At 39.8% G+C, this 19551-nt stretch overlaps 1 protein-coding gene and 1 pseudogene across 6 annotated transcripts; one reads left to right on the top strand and one right to left on the bottom strand.

Annotated features, from left to right (window-relative positions):
• Positions 1-380: 380 nt before the first annotated feature.
• On the bottom strand, positions 381-2110 carry LOC114731018 (sugar transport protein 13-like; annotated as a pseudogene).
• Positions 2111-11864: 9754 nt separating this feature from the next.
• LOC114730978 (protein TIME FOR COFFEE) lies at positions 11865-18787 on the top strand. 6 transcript variants are annotated; one of them, XM_028918098.1, is made up of 12 exons: positions 11865-12222; positions 12343-12750; positions 12853-13028; positions 13106-13409; positions 13551-13950; positions 14054-14114; positions 14205-14300; positions 14392-14656; positions 14747-14813; positions 14927-14993; positions 15140-15505; positions 15635-18787. In XM_028918098.1, exons 1-12 carry the CDS (start codon positions 12129-12131, stop codon positions 17984-17986), a joined length of 4656 nt encoding a protein of 1551 aa, XP_028773931.1. In that variant the 5' UTR covers positions 11865-12128; the 3' UTR covers positions 17987-18787. The 6 variants fall into 6 exon arrangements, with proteins under 6 accessions (XP_028773931.1, XP_028773925.1, XP_028773927.1 ...); XM_028918092.1 differs by having other exon boundaries at positions 13103-13409; positions 14389-14656; XM_028918094.1 differs by having other exon boundaries at positions 14389-14656; positions 15635-17986.
• The last annotated feature ends 764 nt before the right edge of the window (positions 18788-19551 follow it).

Raw genomic sequence — 19551 nt, 5'->3', positions numbered from 1 at the left:
ATCAGGTGAATAATTATAAAGCTGTGACACTTTATATCACCTGCCTTTTTTCCATTTATTTGAATTGGATATCCTGACTTAGCATGAACAAATGAAATTATGCATTTAGTAAAAATGGAATCAAACAAAAGAAATGCACCAAAATTTTTTGATTGGTTTGCACGAACGACTAGCGAAACACGTACGCAAGCACAAAGGCGAGCATATAAAGAAGGGGAATGAAACGATTCCTTTTTTTATTTTTTTGGTTAAACGATCATAAGAAGCTGGAAAGAAAAGAAAAGGAGGGGGGGGGAGGAGGAACTTGTCTGCATGAACACCTACTAGTGCCAACTACTTATAATCTTAAAGCAGAAACATAATTATTTTTGGGTGCATGCTCAGTCGTCGCCGTCCTGATACGACTTCCAGAACCAGTGCCGGCTCCACACTCTTTCGGTCATCTCTTCGATGGGGATGTTCTTGGTCTCCGGCAAGAAAAATATGGTGAACAACGTCATCACCACAATCCAGGCCGAGAAGAACAAGAAGATGCCGAACTTCATGGTGCAAAGCATGGACAAGAAGGACTGCGCTATTATGAAAGTGAAGAGCATGTTGGCGAAGACGGTGACACTCTGGCCGGCCGACCTGGTCTCCAGAGGGAATGTCTCGGAGGGAATGAGCCACCCCAGAGGGCCCCACGACCAGGCGAAGGCTCCGACGAAGACGCACAACAGAACCACCACCAAAATGGCCAACCCGGTGGATAACTTGTCGGAGTGATCCGACAGCTTTTAAACGACAGCAATATGCCACTGCCACCTGAGACATCAACATCTGTGCACATGCTTCCAGAAGCAACACTCTGCGACCAAGTTTGTCCACGAACGACACCGACACCAGCGTACACAACACATTCACCAGTCCGGTGATCACGGCCGAGTATAAGGAAGCGTCGCTCTTGAATCCCAAAGTACTGAACAGCACTGGTGCGTAGAACATGATGGCGTTAATTCCAGTGAACTGTTGGAACACCTGATGAGATACTTATAGCGTTAGGATTAGCGTGTGAAGACTACAGAATATAGGTAGAAGATTAGAGTAGTCATGGTGCACAGAGGTGTAAGAGATAGAGACCTGCAACAAGAGGGAGATGACCAACATGGGGCGATTCTTGCGCTTGAACAGTTTGCTCCAGGGGTTCTTGATCTGCTTAGCGACATTGCTAGCCTCAACCAGCTCGTTGTACTCCGCATCTACTTTCTCCACGCCGCGAATTTTCTCAACACACGGCCTTCCCTTTTTCCAGCTTACCCCTCTCTATCAGACTGTGGTGGTGTTTCATACACTATCATAGCTCCCACTGTTAGCATCAGCGCCGGTACTGCCGCCAATCCCAACGATATCCTCCATCCGTATCCTCCTTTGATCCTGCATTCGTTTCATATGAGGATATATATCATCGATTGATTTATTATTTATTTTACATATATGATATATATATAGAGAGAGAGAGAGAAGAGAGAGAGAGAGAGAAGTTACTTGGCGGTGAACCAGTTGACGAGATTTGCAATTAGAATGCCAATGGTGACGTCAAGCTGGAAAAGGATGTTGAGAGCTCCACGAATTCTGGTGGGTGCGATCTCGGAGAGGAAGACGGGGACGGCTTGATTGCCGAAACCGACGCCGATGCCCAGGAGGATCCTGCCCACGATGAGCATTTCGATATTCAGGGCGGCGGCATTGATGATGGCTCCTGCGATGAAGATGGCGCCGCCCATCAACATGGTGGGCTTGCGGCCGAACTTGCGGTTGATGCTGCCGGCGAACATGGTGGCCCCAGGGCGGCAAGGTAGAGAGAAGACGTGAAGAGCTGGGAGTATTGATTATTGTATTTGCAGTAGTTGCTGTTGTGCTCCGGACGCCTCCTTAATCGTTCTCTCGTAAACCGCGGGGAAAAAATGTTTTAAGAAACTAGGCATCGATGTTACAACCGCCCGATATGCCAACGTCATAACCGACCATGAGACCGCCGGTCCGCCGCCATCATGCATGATATTATCACCGTTGGCGTAATCTTAGCCTCAAATTCACCGCCCGGCGTGCCTGAGAATCCACCGGCCACCATTTTACTTTACTCGCTCCTTGCTTTTTCTCTGAGAATCGAATTTCAGACTTCCTTTTCTCTCTCGCCTTCTCCCCAGGCTAAGGCCGGGACGGTAATAAATAATATGGTTGCTGTTTGTGGGTTTTGCCCGTGTGGTTCAGCACGCTGTAGTTATAACAAACGCGAGAAATGGCGTAATGTGGGTTTTTTGAGATGGCATAACCGCCGGCGGCGATGGAGAGAGAGAGCGAGGCGAAGAAGTGGGTGTGAGCATGAAGTGAGGAGTGTGTATATTATACCATAATATGACAAGAATGCGTTGGATTTGATTAAGTAGTTGAGAGTTGGATGGATTCTGGTTTTGGTAATCCATGGCTGACATTTTTTCCTTTGACTCACTGCAACAAATTAATTTCCATCATCCTGCATTTTTGATCCGCATCTTAATATTTGGCAAGCCAGAAAACCACTTACTCTCCCGACAGCTCATTTCTATTTCATGGATCTGACTTATTCTCTGGCCAGTTTTTATCCATCTTCTGGATATATATAAATTATATATCATTTTCTACCAAAGAAATTTAAAAAATAATTTAGCAACCATATATCGGAAACCCCCCGCATCCTTATCCATAAAATTAGGATCGGGATAAGATATACACACGCGCGCCGGCATATATGTTTGTATCGGTACTGTCTGCGTGTGTAATGTCTTTTAGGGCACAAACGTTTCTCCAAATAGCATAATGCATGCGTGTAGCCAGGAAGATATAGCAAAAAATAACAAGAGGTAAAATAAAAATATTGACACAGCGGAAAAATTAATACAAATATAAATTTTAGCATCTTATATACGTGTTTTATTATTTTCAATCAGAAAGCTTCAATTAATTTCATAATTTTAACGTATGGAATAATTGTAACTACTACCGAGTAAACAAACATAATTATGTTTTTCTATTATTGGTTTTTACAGCAAGTCTGAAAATTTCTAGTCCGGAAAATTATTTCCAGAACCTGAAAGTGAAGTGGGAGTCTGTTTTTAAAAAACGCAAGATTTTATCCATACCTATGACAAAAAATAATAATACTTCTAATAATTAATATAGAGCTAGTTGGTTAATTTGAGTAAATTAAAGAAATTTGTTAAGTTAGTTATTTTGTAATAACAGGTGTTGTCTTTCCTAAAGTATCCTTACTAATAAAATATTGGCTAGGACTATCATTATTATGAGGACTATCTAAATAAATAATATAAAAGACAAATGGATTGGGGTCCCTATATTATAATCAAATAAAAGTTAAATGAACTCTTATATTAAGACTGGAGATAGTATAATGTTGCAGTAATGATCATTTTAACAAGGCTTGTTGTCGAAAGCTTGGAAATTGGTCGAGACATGCCTTGTTTGAGCTGGTAATTCTTTAGATGTTTAATGACAACGTGATATAGAAGAACATTCTTATCAGATAACTGTCATTATATTTTAAATATTAAACTAGCAAAATATAAAACATCCTTAGTTTTAACATCAAATATTATATTTTAATTAGAGGGGCACAGGTGGGCGCAGATTACAAATGGGATCAAATCTACAACCTTTCACTCATAACTTATAAGGAAGCATCCGCAAGACTGTTGAATGATTTCTAAAAGAACAATATAAACGGCATTCATAGAAAGCCCATGATTGGGCTAAGGAGAAAAAGGCCTGCCCACTTTTGGAACTGGCCCTACAAACCAACCCAGGAATCCAAGTCCTTTGAAACCTTGGAGTTGACGGGCCCAATGAAGCCTTTAAGTTGGATTTTTCGATGAGGGGAGAAATTAAGGGAGAAAGAATAAGCTGCTGGGAGAGTTGATCAATTTAATATCTGACTGTATTTCAAACAGGATGACCTCTAATTAAAAAAGATACATGTGCTTACCCAAAAAAAAAAAAGAAAAGAAAAAAGGTCCAGCATATTAACGCAACGTGAATGCAAATCAACTGCATATCAAGATAAGTGGAGAATTATAACAGTGTAATTCTATGCTTTGAGTTTTGATATAGTGATTATAGAAAGTTTAGATTCCCTGCAACGTATTTTTTACGCAACGTTCAAGTACGACCTATTATAAAAAAAAAGATAAATTATCAAGTCTAGAAAAATATAAATATGTTATAAAAATTTTAGGTTTATTACTACGTTTGATCACTGTGAAATATAAGCACCGCAGATGGTCTATTCTCGTTTGCAGAAATCAAACTTTAGTTGGGGTTGTTCAGATATTTCAACACTACCGCTTCAGATTTATCTGAGAAAGAACAGTTATTTGAATGGTTGGAAGATCATATTATGATGATTCAAAATCAGATTTTACTTATACAAACAGTGAACGTTGAAATGAATTCCGGTAAGATAAAAAATGCAAATTAATTGTTATAAGGTTAAAGCAAACATATCTAAATCACAAGGGATGAAGAAAAGTTATATTCGTTTCATCCTTTGCTCGTCTAGATTATTTGGATGGAAATTATTTTGGTTGGTCGAGTTTCATGATGGGCCCGACTATGTGGGCCCAAATCAGAAGGTGATATATGTTAACGGGCTGTTAGTTGGGTTGGAATTTTCATAAAGCACAATTCGGCTGTGTTTTATTATGTGAGTAAATTTTTGAGTTCACATAAAATGAGAAACTTGTGCTCAAACAAAGTTTCAACCCGAACAAGAAAAAAGAAAGAAAAGAAAAGTACAAACATGTTACTCGTGAGTTTGAATATGAACGAATATCGGGAGTCCTTTATTCAGAATAGTACTTCCTCCTTCGGTCCCAAATAGATAGACTGCCGAGTTCTGCGTTTAGGACTTAAGGAATATTTAACTAATTCATTTTTTTTAAAAAAAAATTCTTACAGTCTCGGATTAGGATAAGACATATCAAATGAAGTTAAACATGTTTGCGTAGGACGATAAGAATAAGAAATACTACAATGACTAAATATTAAATGCCAACTCGAAATCATGACTCTCCCGTAGTCCGTATGACCATGAAATAATTAAGTATTTTACGCGTAGAAAAGAACAGCATATGGAATAAAAATTATCATTTTATGAGTGAGTAAAACTGAAGGAACTTCAATACAATATTTTAAATGAAAAATATCAAATATAAAACTTAACGGAATGGCAAAAATCATGCGAGTGACGGAGTCAACAAAGTAATGCATATACAATTTGGGAATGCGATACCATAACAAACTGAATTGTGTGGGTTGAAATTATTGTGAATTAAAATAATAAACTAAAATGCATTCACCTTTTGGCGATGATTACCCCATGAGATATATATATATATATATATATGGTGGTTGGGCTGTAAATAGGAAAAAAGGAGTGATTTAATATCCGAAGGGGGCAGAGGAATATGTGGGAGTCATGTTTGCAAAAGTTATTACTGCATTTTACATTTTGAGTAAACCAGATGTTCATATAAATGCTCACTTCCTTCTTGCTTTTTCGCTTTCAATATATTGGGAATTTTTTTTTTGTAGTTAATAACTCCATTTAATTTACACAGGGAGGGTCCTTTTTGGGAGACTCCGGGAAGTTGGGTCCATCTTCAGTCTTACATCTGATAGTGACAAATCCATTCCCACCTGTCACGCACCTGCTTTGATATCTTTCCTTTTATTTTCATCACTACGCGCAGTACAATATTCACATCAATTTACTTAGTTTATAAAATGATATAAAATTAATATTACATACATTGTTTTAGAGTTATGATTCACTCATTTATTTAACTTTTTAATTTACCCAAATTAATAACCAGTTCCATAATAAGAATCGGATTAAACAGATGCCTGTTTTTCTATTCACATGCTAGGGAGAGTTGTTCTTTTATACCCATTCGTTTATTTAATGTCAAGAAAATAGAACAGGATACAGTTAAAGACTTGCTGATCGAAGTAGAACGCTTCCCGGATAAAAATTTCCAACATTATTGTTATTGTGTTATTTAAAATTATTGTCATGTAGTATTATCTCTAATCTTTAATATAATAACTCGTTTGATTTTTATTTTGATTTTAAATATAAGATAATATTTATTTATTATAAATAATTAAGTTAATTAATTTTTTAAATCTATTCAAATTAGTTGATTGACTCTTATATCGGATATAGTATTTTATAATACCTCCTATCATTGTGTTATATTCAAATAAAATTATATATGACTCTTTGTGTGCGTTGGACTAAAAAATGATTTATCTTTTAAAAGCTGTACCTACTCTTGTTGTGTTTAACCTTTACCTAAAAATGTATAGAAAACTCAGCAAGAAAAGAAGCTGCCACGCGGATTCTGTTAATCAAATGAGTATTTGGGGGGAGGGGGGGAAGAATAACTACCACCCATCCTTCAAATTCTGGCCGAAAAAAAAAAAAAAAACCACCATTCAAATTCACGATTAATTTTTTTTAAAAAACCGGGATGGATAAATATTGAAAGAATTGCATTACTATACAAAGATGGGAAGAACTAGCATTGAAAACTTGAATAAAAAATTGCATTTTCAAATTAAAGTAGTGAACTGTATAATGGATCTATATTTTGGCACGAGCACGAGCATATCGAAACACTACATGTTAGTATTTATAAATGACGAGGACTCCTATTGATTTTATTTTATATATATATATATATAGGCATTGATGTTGATTCGCTAAGAATTATGAGAACGCTATAATTTCAAACAGTTTTTTATTAATTTATAGTAATCTCTAAACGCATCACGACGAAATTTCATTCTTTAAAATCGATATTCGCTACTCATCCGGTCCTTCATATAAGACCCATTTAACTAATTTGATTAGATTAAGAAAGTAGGTATTAGTTAATTATAAGAAAAGTGACACATTTTTCCTAAAACACCATAATCATCTTTTTAATACCTCATCTCCCTCTTCTACTTGATTATGGTTGAGGGAGTATCCATAGGGGTAATTTAGAGAAAATTGATAAATATGAGAAATAGTCTTATATTTAGAATCAAAACTAACTCAAAAAGGTCCTATATTAAGGACCGGAGGAATATTTATACTTGATAGGATCCACTGGACTGACTGGAGGCTATGGTCTTGAATTTAAGATTTATATACCGTCACGAGAAGATTTTTAGAAACAAAACGTGTTTTTAAAAGAGATGAGAAAAATAAAATTTCCAATTAAAGGTGACACGTACATGCTATAAAAGGTCCCAAGATTGAGAATAAAAATTCTAAAAGTACTTTAATCTTTTGAAAACTGGACGAGTAAAACAATTTCTCGTCGGGAGCTCACTATTTGCACTGTGCAGTATTTTCAAAGCATCGCACGTGGCTCATCCACGTGTTATGTCACAAAGCAGAATCACAACCACAAATCACAAACAAATAAATAAATAAATGTCCCGGAACAAAATATCACCTTTATTTTTAATTAAACGTAAAGGATTAATAAATAATTGTGGATAGTAAGGTCAAACAATCCAAGTTTCGAGACGGAGAATGAACATGAACCTAACATGTGTGATTTGAATAATGAAATGAAATTTTCTAGCAGGTGGATATAGTTTTTTATTAACAAATAATTAAGCTTATAATGCGAGGGATTAGTTTGGATTTAAGTCGGATCCAGTTTAACAAAAGTTCTATTAAATTAAAATATAAATGAGACGCGTAGGGCCCGTGGTCATATAAGCAAATGCACGTTTAGCGGTAAAATATGATAAAGTTGAGAGGAATGGTGGGATGGAAATGGGGTGATTGGGAAAGAGTTTCGAATGCGAAAGCGATGATGAGAGAAGGGCTTATTGAGGAAAAAGCTAAGAGATCCCTTGGTTAAAAAAAAAAAGAAAAAAGGACAGTATTTGATTGTCCATAAAAATATTAAATTAAGAAAGTGGCGTGATACTACACGCTTTATCCGCCTTTGCGGACTTTATTTTCTTGGTTTTAGGGTCAGATTTTTGTTTTTTTTTTTTTAAAACATGATGATGATCTGGACTAGAAAAAAATGGTGGGAAAAAAAGAACTGAATCCGCATAATATTTCAGGGAAAGGGGGGAAAATTTTAAATCTGAAATTCCCTTTCACAGTCTACAATTGATGATCCTGTAATTTCGTTTTGGATATTATATGAATTTGGTCGTTTTTGTCAAGTATTGCATTGATTTGAGACTTGTTCGCAATTTTTTGGTTGGAGTACACCTAGCTGTTCCATCGGGGACAACTTTTTTGAAAATGAATTAAAAAAAGGCGTGGGGTCCACGTCGGCATCAGATAATAAGAGATAGATATATTCAAATGCGGGGTTCTATTCCGTCTGGATTTTGGGAAGTTGGAGGTAACTTTTGGGTCTCACAGACATGCTACGGGGCACATAAAGAGGGCGGCTTGGTTTTCTTGACTTTGATTTTTTATGATATTTACGGTGATTCGTTGATTCCCATGCTACTGTTTGTTTGGACAGCATACGCATCCTCTGATTTCAAGAGATAAGCTTGGCTCTCCCTGGCTGCTTTTATTTTAAGTAACCTTTTTCCATATTTATTTCATATTTTTTAAATTAATTATTTATAGAATATTCCAAACGAGTCTAACATCTTTAACGAAATGACTTTTTAAAAACATGTTTTTAAATGGTAAAATTTCAAATCACGTCATGCATGTTCATGGGATAGCAAAATCAAATCAGATTGTATAATTTTAAAATTTGTTGTTAAAAAAATGACAACTTTATTATCTCAACATATCAAAATATCACTCGTTTTAGGTAAAATTTAATAAGCAAAGTTAGGAGATAGGGGCAATTAGCACCAAAAGGAACACAATGAAAGTTCCAAACTCAGGACAACAATATTTTACTTCTCCCTCCCCAGTGATTTGCTTGGACTTCACTGAGCGGCTTTATTCTCCTTTATAGTATATACCCAGTCAATATGTATATAATACATATTTTGAATAGTGTATGCATTAGTCCTCTCCTTTTCTTTTTTTTGTTGCAATTTTCAACCGCCTTTGAATTTGAATCCAGCGTAAACATTGAAACTGTAGAGGGTTTTGTCCACTCATAAGAGATAGGGTAGGACTTGGGAGTATGCAGGTGGAGAAAGAATGGAAGGAAATTTTTCATATGCCTCACTTAACATGCTGGACCCTACTTTTAAAAAAAAATAATCACTTGGATTCTAAGTCTACTTAAAGAACATTCAAGTATTGAGACATTAGGTCTATCAGTTGATTGGGTTTAAATAAAACTCAGTCACATTACCAATCAATAAATTCGCGCACTTAAGAAACTAAATGGAAAAAGAAAAATTGCATCCGTTGCACTGTCACCGCTTTTTTCAAAAAACCAAACAGAGAAATATCAAATTCAGTTATACTCCCTCCGTTCCTTATTATAAGAGACAGATAACCAAATTACGTTGATAAAAAAAGTAGTTAAAATTAGTTAAGAACAATCAATGTGTAAAAAGTATAATTTTTTTTCCCAAAAATTCCCTCATTAATAAGGAGAGAGAGCATGAGAGAGAACAATTAAATTATTAAAAAAAAGAGAAGTGAGAAGGAGAGAGTGTGTGAATTGGAAATAAAATAAATATGGGTAAAATAGGAAACAAACACAAAAAAGTAGAGACAACTTTTAAGTGTCTCTTATATATAGGAACATGCTATGAGCATCAAATGTCTCTTATAATAAGGAATGAAGGGAGTACATTATATGCTTTCATATCTAAGGGAGTGTTTGGATAGAGACCAAACCATGGTTTCAAAAGTGCTTTTACGGATTACGAAGTAAATATGTGGAGGAAGTTACCTCGTTTTGTAAAAAAGTGTTTCTGAAACCGCGGTTTTAAGAATGCTAAACACCCCTAGGTATAATTCTAACTTTTAAAAAACCGGATTGCTAAAAAGTGATCAATGCTGTCGTTCTTTTTATCGTGCGGATGCATTGCGTCCAGGCTTTTTTTTTTTTTTTCCTCTTGCTCCTCTACTTTTAGATATTGTCCTCAATTATTATATGTTAAAAATCACACAGTTATGATCGTAAAGTGCAAAAAACCAACCCCATTATTCTAACTTCAAACAGATCAGGAAAAAAAAAACTGATCGAATAAATAATTGCCTAGTCGAAACCACAACATTATGGTAGCTGCGTTGCCTCTTTCAAAACACTGAGGAATACATTTAAATTTGTTTACCAGCCGCGTAGTTATTCTTGATCCTTAAGTTTTATTTAATGATGGTATTCGGAGGCGTCCCTTAAACAAAGTGCTCGGTTGGGCCTCTAGAAATAGGTTTCGTAGGGTTATAAATATAATAAGATGGAAAGCGGAGTATTATATAAGAATAATTTAAAAAAATGGGAGGATGCTGGCCATTATTGTGAATATAAAAACAGGGGGCTAATAAAATAAGGAAGAAAATGGACTGATGAATGCTGAGTTAAGCAATAAAATAAGTGTTGATTGATTAGATATCATATCGCCAAACATGGTAGTGGTCTAGTGGCACTTGTTATAAAATTGTTTGTTTGGTTCTTTGTGTTTTGAGCATTATCTGATTCCCATTATTTTAATGCGCTCAAACCTTCGCGTCTTAGGCCGAAGAACCACACATTTATGTTTATTATAATTCTAAGGTTTCACGACTATACGCCCATTCTTATCCCTAAACCCGTCTCCCATTATTAAATTGGCGGCAGAGAACAAATAATGTGTCTATTTAATTTAATTCGAGGCTCACACCTTTCCTTTTTTATTTTTTTTAAGCAAACTCCATAATGTAATTATTGTTAAAATCTTGAGTGATCGATCTCTTGCATATTTTTTATTCGAATACTTTTAAAAATATTTAATACCATCTGGTCACAATTCAATTTAAAATTATAACTGAGTTAGACTTTTTTTTTAGCGCCACTTTTATTTTATTTATTTTTGGCCAGATGGGAAGTGCCGATTGAGGCGTACAGAAAAGCATAAATGCCGGTAACAATATTAGTATATTACTTTCCATACGAGGACAAATCCTACTATTCCTTTTTTAATTATTTATAATTTTAATTGAGTGTATTTACAGACCAAATTGTATTATTTGCTTTGACCAATAAATTAGTTATATTCTTTTTTATAATTAGTCAAGTAGAGCAAGTGTGATTTTATTTATTCCCTGGCAAAAAAAAAAGGATTTTATTCATTCCTGCATTTCGTTCAGATCACACGAAATGGTTACAGTAAATTTGTAAAATAATCTAACTAATACGATCTAAGCAAATCAGGATCTTTTACCGAAATGATATGCATGGGAATGGAAAGATGAAAAGCGAGGGGGGTTAGGCTGCTGTGACGGCTAGGGTTTCTTTGAGCGCACGGTCACGGAGGAAGCCACGTAGGCGAGAAGAGCTGACGTAGCAGGAAGACACGTGGCAGAGGGAGAGAATGAAAGTAACCCCCCAAAACGACGAGGCGGAGGGCTCCCAAGGTGGGAAAAAGGATCCCCCGGGGTGGGTCAACCATTTCCCCACTGGGCCCACTCTGACGTGGCTCCAAAATATTCTATTTTTTCCGGTTACAGAGTTTGCCTCGGGAACGAGACAAACGGTGCCGATGAGAACACGTAAACAATCGGTGAATCTTGACCGCCCACCAGGCTCGGGAGGTGGTTTTCCCGGAGAGAGAAGACGACGACGACGACGACGAGCAGATTGGAGCATATTAAAAAGAGAAGAAAGAGAGGAAGTAGCAAAAAGAAAGGGGAGAGAGCCAGCGCTGGAGCAGCAGCGACTCACAAGACACAACACATGCTCAAGATAAGAAGGAGAAGAAGCAGCAGCAGCAGCAGCCTCCTCTCCTCCCACACGACTCTTCTTCCCTTTACACAATCATCAAATTCACTCTCCAATTTTGGTGGCCCTCAGTCTTATTAACCGCTGATTATTCTTCCTCATGAAAGATGAGGTGAATCTTGTGGTTGTGGATGATTCGGTGGTGTCACAGACTCAAAGCGTCGAATGGACAGAAGCAGAGAAGCTAGGAGAAACACTATGGCTGCCAATGGTTTGTCCAGAAGGAGACACAGGACTCACACTTTCAGAGACTCCCCTGGTAATCCCATCAGATCTGTAACTCTCATATTTATATTCTTCGTCTTAATTTCACACAAAACACCCTTTCTTGTTCCGTGATTTCTGATGGCCTTCCTTTTTTCTTTTTTATGACTTGCAGAGGAAGATGGACTTGTGGAGCTCCAGGACCCAACCAGGCTCAGAGATCGAGGGACTGCGAAAAAGGATCGAGATCGCGAGAGGGACAGAGATAGAGACAGAGAGCGCGAGAGGGATCGATCGAGTCGCACCAAGAGGAGGAGAGGGGATAGGTTGATGCACGGCAACAATAGAGAAGATGGTGGAGAAGATAGCTCGGAGGAGAGTGTCAACGATGATGAAGAAGACGAGGATGATGATGTTGGCGGTGGTTCAGTAAGAATGCTTCCGCTCAACCCATCATCGTTATCGTCCTCCTTATCGAACCATCGGAAGAGCTTTCCCGCGGCGAAAGATTTTAGAGCAGCGTCGACTTGGAAGGCCGCCGATGAGATGATTGGGGTCTTGGTTCCTAGGAAGGCACGGTCAGGTAGAGTGCTTCGGACGAGGAGTAATCGAATTGACTGTATTCCAATTGATGATCAAAACATGAGACTTTAACACTTCCTTCTCCGTTTGTTTCTCTTCTCAGCGTCTACGAAGAGATTGCATGAATGTTGGGCTTCAAATGGTGGAATAGTGGGGGAGCAATTCCACAGGCAAGCGTCAACTTCTCCTGTGAGAACAAGCGTAACAGCGACGGGGATGGGACCTTCTCCATCTCCGGCGTCGCCGTCTTCGTCTAACGCTTCGGTTCGCAAGAAGATAGTGAGTTCTTGCTGTTTATCGCTTTCTCTTGTTGGCTTGCGATTGCATACTAACGAGTTCTTATTCTGCTGTAGAAGCCCAGTGGACCCAAGCCTCGACCCCCAAAATCGTCATCCAAATCTTCTTCAGCTCAGGATGAGATCGAGATAGAGATCGCCGAAGTCTTGTACGGTATGATGAGACAGCCTCAAGGGATTTCTAAGCAAGAACCGTTGGCGAATGATTTATTGAAGTTTGACTCCAGGGACCCTGGCAAATCTTCCGGTGATGGCAAGTCCAGGGTATCTTCACCGATCTCGAATTCACAATCTGCACCGCCTGTGTCATCAGCAGTTCCGCCCCAAGGTTCGAATACTACTACAACTCCCTTATCTGCTGTTGGTTGGGTTCTCTGAGCTTTCAAAGCTCAATTGTTCTGATATTTTCCTACATTTTTGCCTTCATACGGTCGGCAAAAAATGGGGGTGAAGGAAGAACATCGTTGTCAAACTTATTTGGACTTTTCATTGTACTCTGCAGCAGCACCCAAGAGGAAAAGACCTCGTCCCCCGAAGGATGAGGGTGAAAATCCAACGAATTTTGCCGTTCGGAATGGCTCCATTGCATCAACCTCAAAGGCCGAAAGTGATCAGGCTTCTAAAGTCGAAACTTGTTCGCCAAATTTTGATAAAACCGCTGGATCTGCATCCGAAAATGGCGGTTTGTCATGCAGTTTACCCAGTTCCCAAGTCGTTCCGCCGCAACCTGAGGCTCAGCCGGAGTCGATTAAGTTGGAAAGGAACATGTCTTCGGATTCTAAGACTGCGACGGAAGACTCAGAAAGGCCAGATGTGGGAATGAGGAAGGAGCCTCAGTCTCCGAAGAAGGAATCCGTTGTGCCGAAATTAGATGACGACTCTGAGGATGTGAAAGCGTCTAAATCGTAAGCATGATTAACTTGTCTCTCGCACCTCTGCTGAGCTTCTGGTGGGTTTGCTCGGAAATGTGAAACTTGGTTTTTCTTTTTGATTTTCTTGGTTTTTCAGGACCCAAATCATTTCCGAGTGTGTGAGCCAGCGGGAAGAGAAGATCCAGATAGATCTGATGGTGTGTTTTATTTTCCTTGCTGCAATTTTCTAAATTCTCACTGCTGTTTATGCTTTCTATTTACTTTTTCTCTTTCAATTGATTTTGCAGGCGCCACCTCCTCCATCAAGACATTCTCCAGAAAGAGAGGTGGAAATTAATTTTGCAGCTGGGGGTCCGCAGCATTTGGCGGCAGAATCTGGAATGGTAAGCGGGTTGATTTTGTATCTTTCTTTATACTTACACAATCTTTTGTTGCCGAAGGCGAAATGAATTTATTGGCTGTTGGTGCCAGCAGGAGACGAAGCCAATGGTAAAAGAAGATGAGAAGTCACAGAAGATGAACAAGGATGAGGCGGTGGCTGTCGGAGCTGATAAGAAGAGAGCAGCGGTGGACGATGCCAATACCCTAAAACCAGACAACATTCAAAAAGAAATGAGTAGCGATCTACGGGTGAATTTAGAGGGCACTAATAAAGATAATGGCGGTGGCAACATGGTTGGGAAGAGGCATCAACAGAACGCCCAGAGGCAGCCGCAACAATCGAACTCAGAGAAAGCCGGTATGTTCAATCTGAATTATTTACTCTATCTCGCCCTCCTGTATTTGCCCATCTGAGTCGTTTAAGGGAGGTTTTCCTGTTTTCTTACAGTTCAATGCAGCTCTGTGCCTCTGCCGATCTCTGTTCCCGGCTGGTCCGGCGGGCTTCCTCCTATGGGGTACGGTTGGGTTAATGCTCATCAGTTTCTGTTATTAACGCCTGTTAGCGGTGTGAGGGTTCTTTCGCTCTCTTTCTTTTTCACTTGGGATATGACTATCTTCTCATTAGCAGATACATGACGCCTCTACAAGGAGTTGTATCCATGGACGGCACCGCCGTATCTTCTCCAGCAATACCAGTACGTGCGCTTTCTTTTTATATTTTGTGAATAGGGTTCTTTTTCTTTGGTCTTTTCCTTTTCCTTTTCTTTTTCTTTTTTGAATTTTTTTAAATCGTCAAAAAATGCTCACTAAAGTCTCCATATATAATATTTGACATTTTCAGCCACCTCATCTACTTTTCAATCAGCCTCGGCCCAAAAGATGTTTTACCCATTGCTACATTGCTCGCGCTATATCATATCACCAACAGGTTGTAAGGATGAGTCCGTTCTGGCCTGCGGCAGCAGGTTCTGCATCATTATACGGTGCTAAGGCCTGCAATCTGGGTATGGTACCTTCTACCGAATCACAAGGTAATATTGTCAGCAGGACTGCAAACTCTGCTCAAGACAAAGGGCATAGTCTTGCCATATTTCCAGGTCATCTTGGGAAGGAAAAAGGCTCCCAGGCTGCCAACATTGAGAATGCACAGAGAAAGCAAATATTGCTTCAGCAAGCTCTGCCCCCAGGAGCACCTAGTAATATATTGGTACGATTTGTTTTCTTCTCCGGTGGCATTTTCTAATTTTAATTGATCATTAGCTATTATTTCTCCCCCTGCTCATTTTTTAATCATGAATTTTAATTGCGCTAATGATTGCTTTTCCGTGAATTCCAGCATGGTCCTGCTTTCATCTTCCCACTGAACCAACAGCAGGCAGCTGCTGCTGCGTCCGTTCGACCTGGATCTGTGAAGTCTCTGCCTTCTACAGGCACTGGGATATCATCATCTAGTACATCTGGTGCAGTCTCGACAAGTGCTTCTGCTACGGGGCCTGCATCTGCACCAACAATGAACTTCAGCTACCCTAATATGCCTGGCAACGAAACTCAATACCTGGCAATTTTGCAGAATAATCCATACCCGTTCCCCATTCCAGCACATGTTGGCGGCCCACCTGCATACCGAGGAACCCATGCCCAAGCTCTGCCATTCTTCAATGGTTCTTTCTATCCTCCTCAATTGCTCCACCCTTCACAGCTTCAGCAGCAGCAACTTCCTGCTCAATCTCAACAGAATCAACATGGTCTTCAGAGCACAAATATGTCTAGTGGTTCATCACATTCACAAAAGCATTTGCAGAATCAGCAACAAAAGCCTAATGCTGCTGGCACGAGTGGTGCTGGAAGCTTGCAAGGTTTTCCTGCCTCATCCAAAACCCAGCCAGCACAGTCACAGCAGCACCAGCAACAGAGGCAGCATCTGCCCAATCATCATGCTTCTCATCCTGAGATGGGTGGTGAAGATAGCCCATCTACTGCAGATAGTAGGCTCTCTCGTGCTCCTATGAATATGTATGGCCACAACTTTGCAATGCCAATGCACCCCCCAAATTTTGCTGTGATGACACCTGCGTCAATTGGTAGTGCAGGTGCTGCTACCAGTGCTAATGGCAGTCACAATGAAAAGAAGCAACAGCAGCATACTGGTACAAAAGCTGGAGTGGAAGCTTCTCAGGCATTTGCCATATCATTTGCGTCCATTAATGGCGCTAGTACTGCCACTGGCCTTGACCTCTCATCTATTGCCCAGAACCATCAAATTATGCAGGGCCAAAACTTTCAAATAATGGCAGCTCAAGCTGCTCAGCAGAAGAAAAACTATCGTGTCTCGGAAGCGGGGAAAACTGGAGGTGATTCTTGTAACCCAGATGAAGACAGGAAAGCAATGGCAGGAAAAGCTCCTGCAACCGGAGGACAGTCCATTGTTTTCTCTAGGTCAGAGGTGTCAGATCCCTCAATATCTGCAATTACAGGGAACACCGTCATTGATAGCTCAGCCCGAACTCTCAACCTTGGTTCTGGTACATCCCGGGCTTTGGCTTCTGGCATGCCTGCTACATTCAATAACAGCACTGTCAGTTCTCAGCAGCAGATGCAGCGAAACCAGCAACAGCAGCAAACAATTCAGATTCAAAAGCATCAATTAGCAACAGCTGCTCCGCGAAGCAAGACACCATCCTCAAGTAATGGAAATGTCTACTCAGATCACCTTCCTTCTGCTTCTTCGGTGGCCAACAACTTTACCAGTGCTGTATCTGCATATCCTCAAAACCTTGCACAAAGCAGCAGTGCTGCAGCTCAGTCACCTCAATGGAAGAATTCTGTGAGGCCAATTACTTCTCAGCCTCCTCCGTCAATGTCGACACCTTCATCAGCTAAAACTGTTCCTCAGCAGCAGGCTCGTTCTCAGCAAGGTCACACACAAATATCTTTTGCGACCAATCTTAAATCCTCTACTGCAACCCAAGGGCAACCTCCAGGCTCCACCCATTCTCCATCTCCAATTATGGGTGGCTCACCAACAACGTCCTCAATTTCCAAAAGCGGGGGTAGCCCACGTACAATGTCTACGTCAACTGGCAGTAAGGTTGGCCAGGCTTCTTTATCAACTCAGCAACCTAAGAGTTCACAAGCAATGCCGAGTCAGAAGTCTTCACCTGTTGGTGGGAGGAATGCACCGTCAATCCTTAGTGGCTCGCAGCTGATTCCATCTTCTGGCACTGGGGCGAAACCCCAATTGCCACAACAGCAGCCGCAGCTATCTAAGCAAACATTACAGCAGGCGCAGCTATACTTCTCAAGTGCTTATATGAATCCCCAAGCAACACAATCAGGTAGTTCCCCCTCTACAACTTCGGCTACAAGTGGGTACTACCTTCAAAGACGTGCCCCTGATTCTCATATGCAGCCGCAAAGCTCGTCAGGCACTTCCTCTAATGGCATGCTGTCCTTCTGTACTCCAGTTACGATTGTTAATACCAGCTCTACTGATTCTTCTAAGATCGCTGTTGCAGCAAGCAATTTGAAAGGTGCTGGTTTATCAACGCAAGGTTTCATGCATCCTGCACACTTTGCTGCAGCGCAACAATCTGGAAGCCACCATCAGTTTGTTGCGGGCTTCCCTTATGCTGTGTCTGCTGCAGTTCAAGTGAAGCCAGCGGAGCAGAAACAACCTGCAGGTGAGTAAAATGATGTCGTTGGTGGTTTACTTCACTGTGCATATGGGAAACAAAGCGGAAATGCAATCTGAGTAAAAGTGGTTATAACTTGGATTAATTTTTTTGGAGTGGAAGACGGTGTCTTTCTCATGTGGTCATGCCATTTTGCAATGTGCGCGTTCGAAGGAGATGGAAGGTGCAAATATGAGCATACCACGGCCTCGAGATATGAATCAAATGGGAAGAGACTTTTTCATTATTTTGGACGGAAAGTCTGACGAACTATATGGAATGTGCGTGAAGTGAAGTGTGTGTAGCAATCTCTGTACACTTGTGTTTATAATCTGACAAGGTTGATCTTGAAGTCTAATCAAAATTCTTTTTGTTCTTTGGAGAAGTGGGGTTGATGTGGGGAGAAACTGCTTTTGGACCAGTACTTGTTGGCAGGATTAGTATGAAAGGATGAAAGTTGAAACAAGGTGGAGGAAAGGAGGGCAAGAGCCACCTTTCCGTTGGGTTTGTAATGGAAGCCTTCCTACATTTTCTTTCTCCTCCCGGTTGTTCTCCTTTCATCTTGATGTTGTTATTGTTGTTGCTTTCTAGACTAGAAAGAGGAGCAGGAAACATCTTTTGACATATCTATATGGAAGAGCATGAGATATGTATCATTGTAGCAGAATATAATAGAGGTAGCCACAAAATTTGCTACTTGCTAGTCCCTCTTTTGAGCTGTTGTGATTCCTGTGCAATGCAATTTCTTTTCACCTGGGTCAGCAATAGCCCAGATCGAATGCTAATCGCCGTGTATTAATAGTATTTTTTTTTCCCCACCTCAACCTAAAGAAGCCTAAAATGGTAATTGATGTTTAAGATCCAGCGTATGAGATCAAGTCCTTGTAATCCGTTAAGTTTTACAGAAGCGTTGGTAATGTTTAGATATTGGAGATAAGAGTGTTCCATGAGAATCGATGAGCAAGATGATTGCAAACTGGGTTGTAACAACCATACAAGTTTCTCACGACATAAAGTTAGGCTGTAATTAATAGCGGGATAATTTTACAAATGTGCCAGAATTCTGGGAGGCTTGGGGTGTAACAAAACGAATCAATTTCCGTTGGGAAATGATGGCAAAAATTCAATGAAATACTAATTGCAATCCCTGTTATGAGAATAGTGACAGAACTAGGATGCCTGAATAAAAATTTGCTGATTTTGGCTGAGGCCATGTCATGATCTGGATGGCAATGAGTGAAGAATAATGACAAAAGGAGCGAGGTTAAACATTTATTCTATTCAGCAGAGGTGGTGGCTGCATCTGTTCTAAAATTATTGTGGGCCCCCTTGCAGAGATGCTATAGACGAAATTGGTTTGAGGAAACGTGTGGATCCTTTTATTGGGAGTATCCTTCACAACCACATGGCTCCTATCTGTTTCATTAAATATCATCTCTTTATCTTTTCTATGATTATTGTTGTGTTGAAAATCGTCCTATCCTATTATATCCTCCCAAGTTGGATGATGCATCCTTCCCAGTTGGACAATTTGGCAATACTATCCACCTGAAATATCATATTAAACGGTCCAAGTTATATG

The sequence above is a fragment of the Neltuma alba genome, unplaced genomic scaffold (assembly GCF_004799145.2).
Source record: "Neltuma alba isolate B1F8T4 unplaced genomic scaffold, ASM479914v2 tig00012795_pilon, whole genome shotgun sequence".
In the NCBI taxonomy this organism is placed as follows: Eukaryota; Viridiplantae; Streptophyta; class Magnoliopsida; order Fabales; family Fabaceae; genus Neltuma; species Neltuma alba.
The sequence above is the reverse complement of the archived record's forward strand: the minus strand, read 5'-3'. Positions and strand labels throughout refer to the sequence as shown.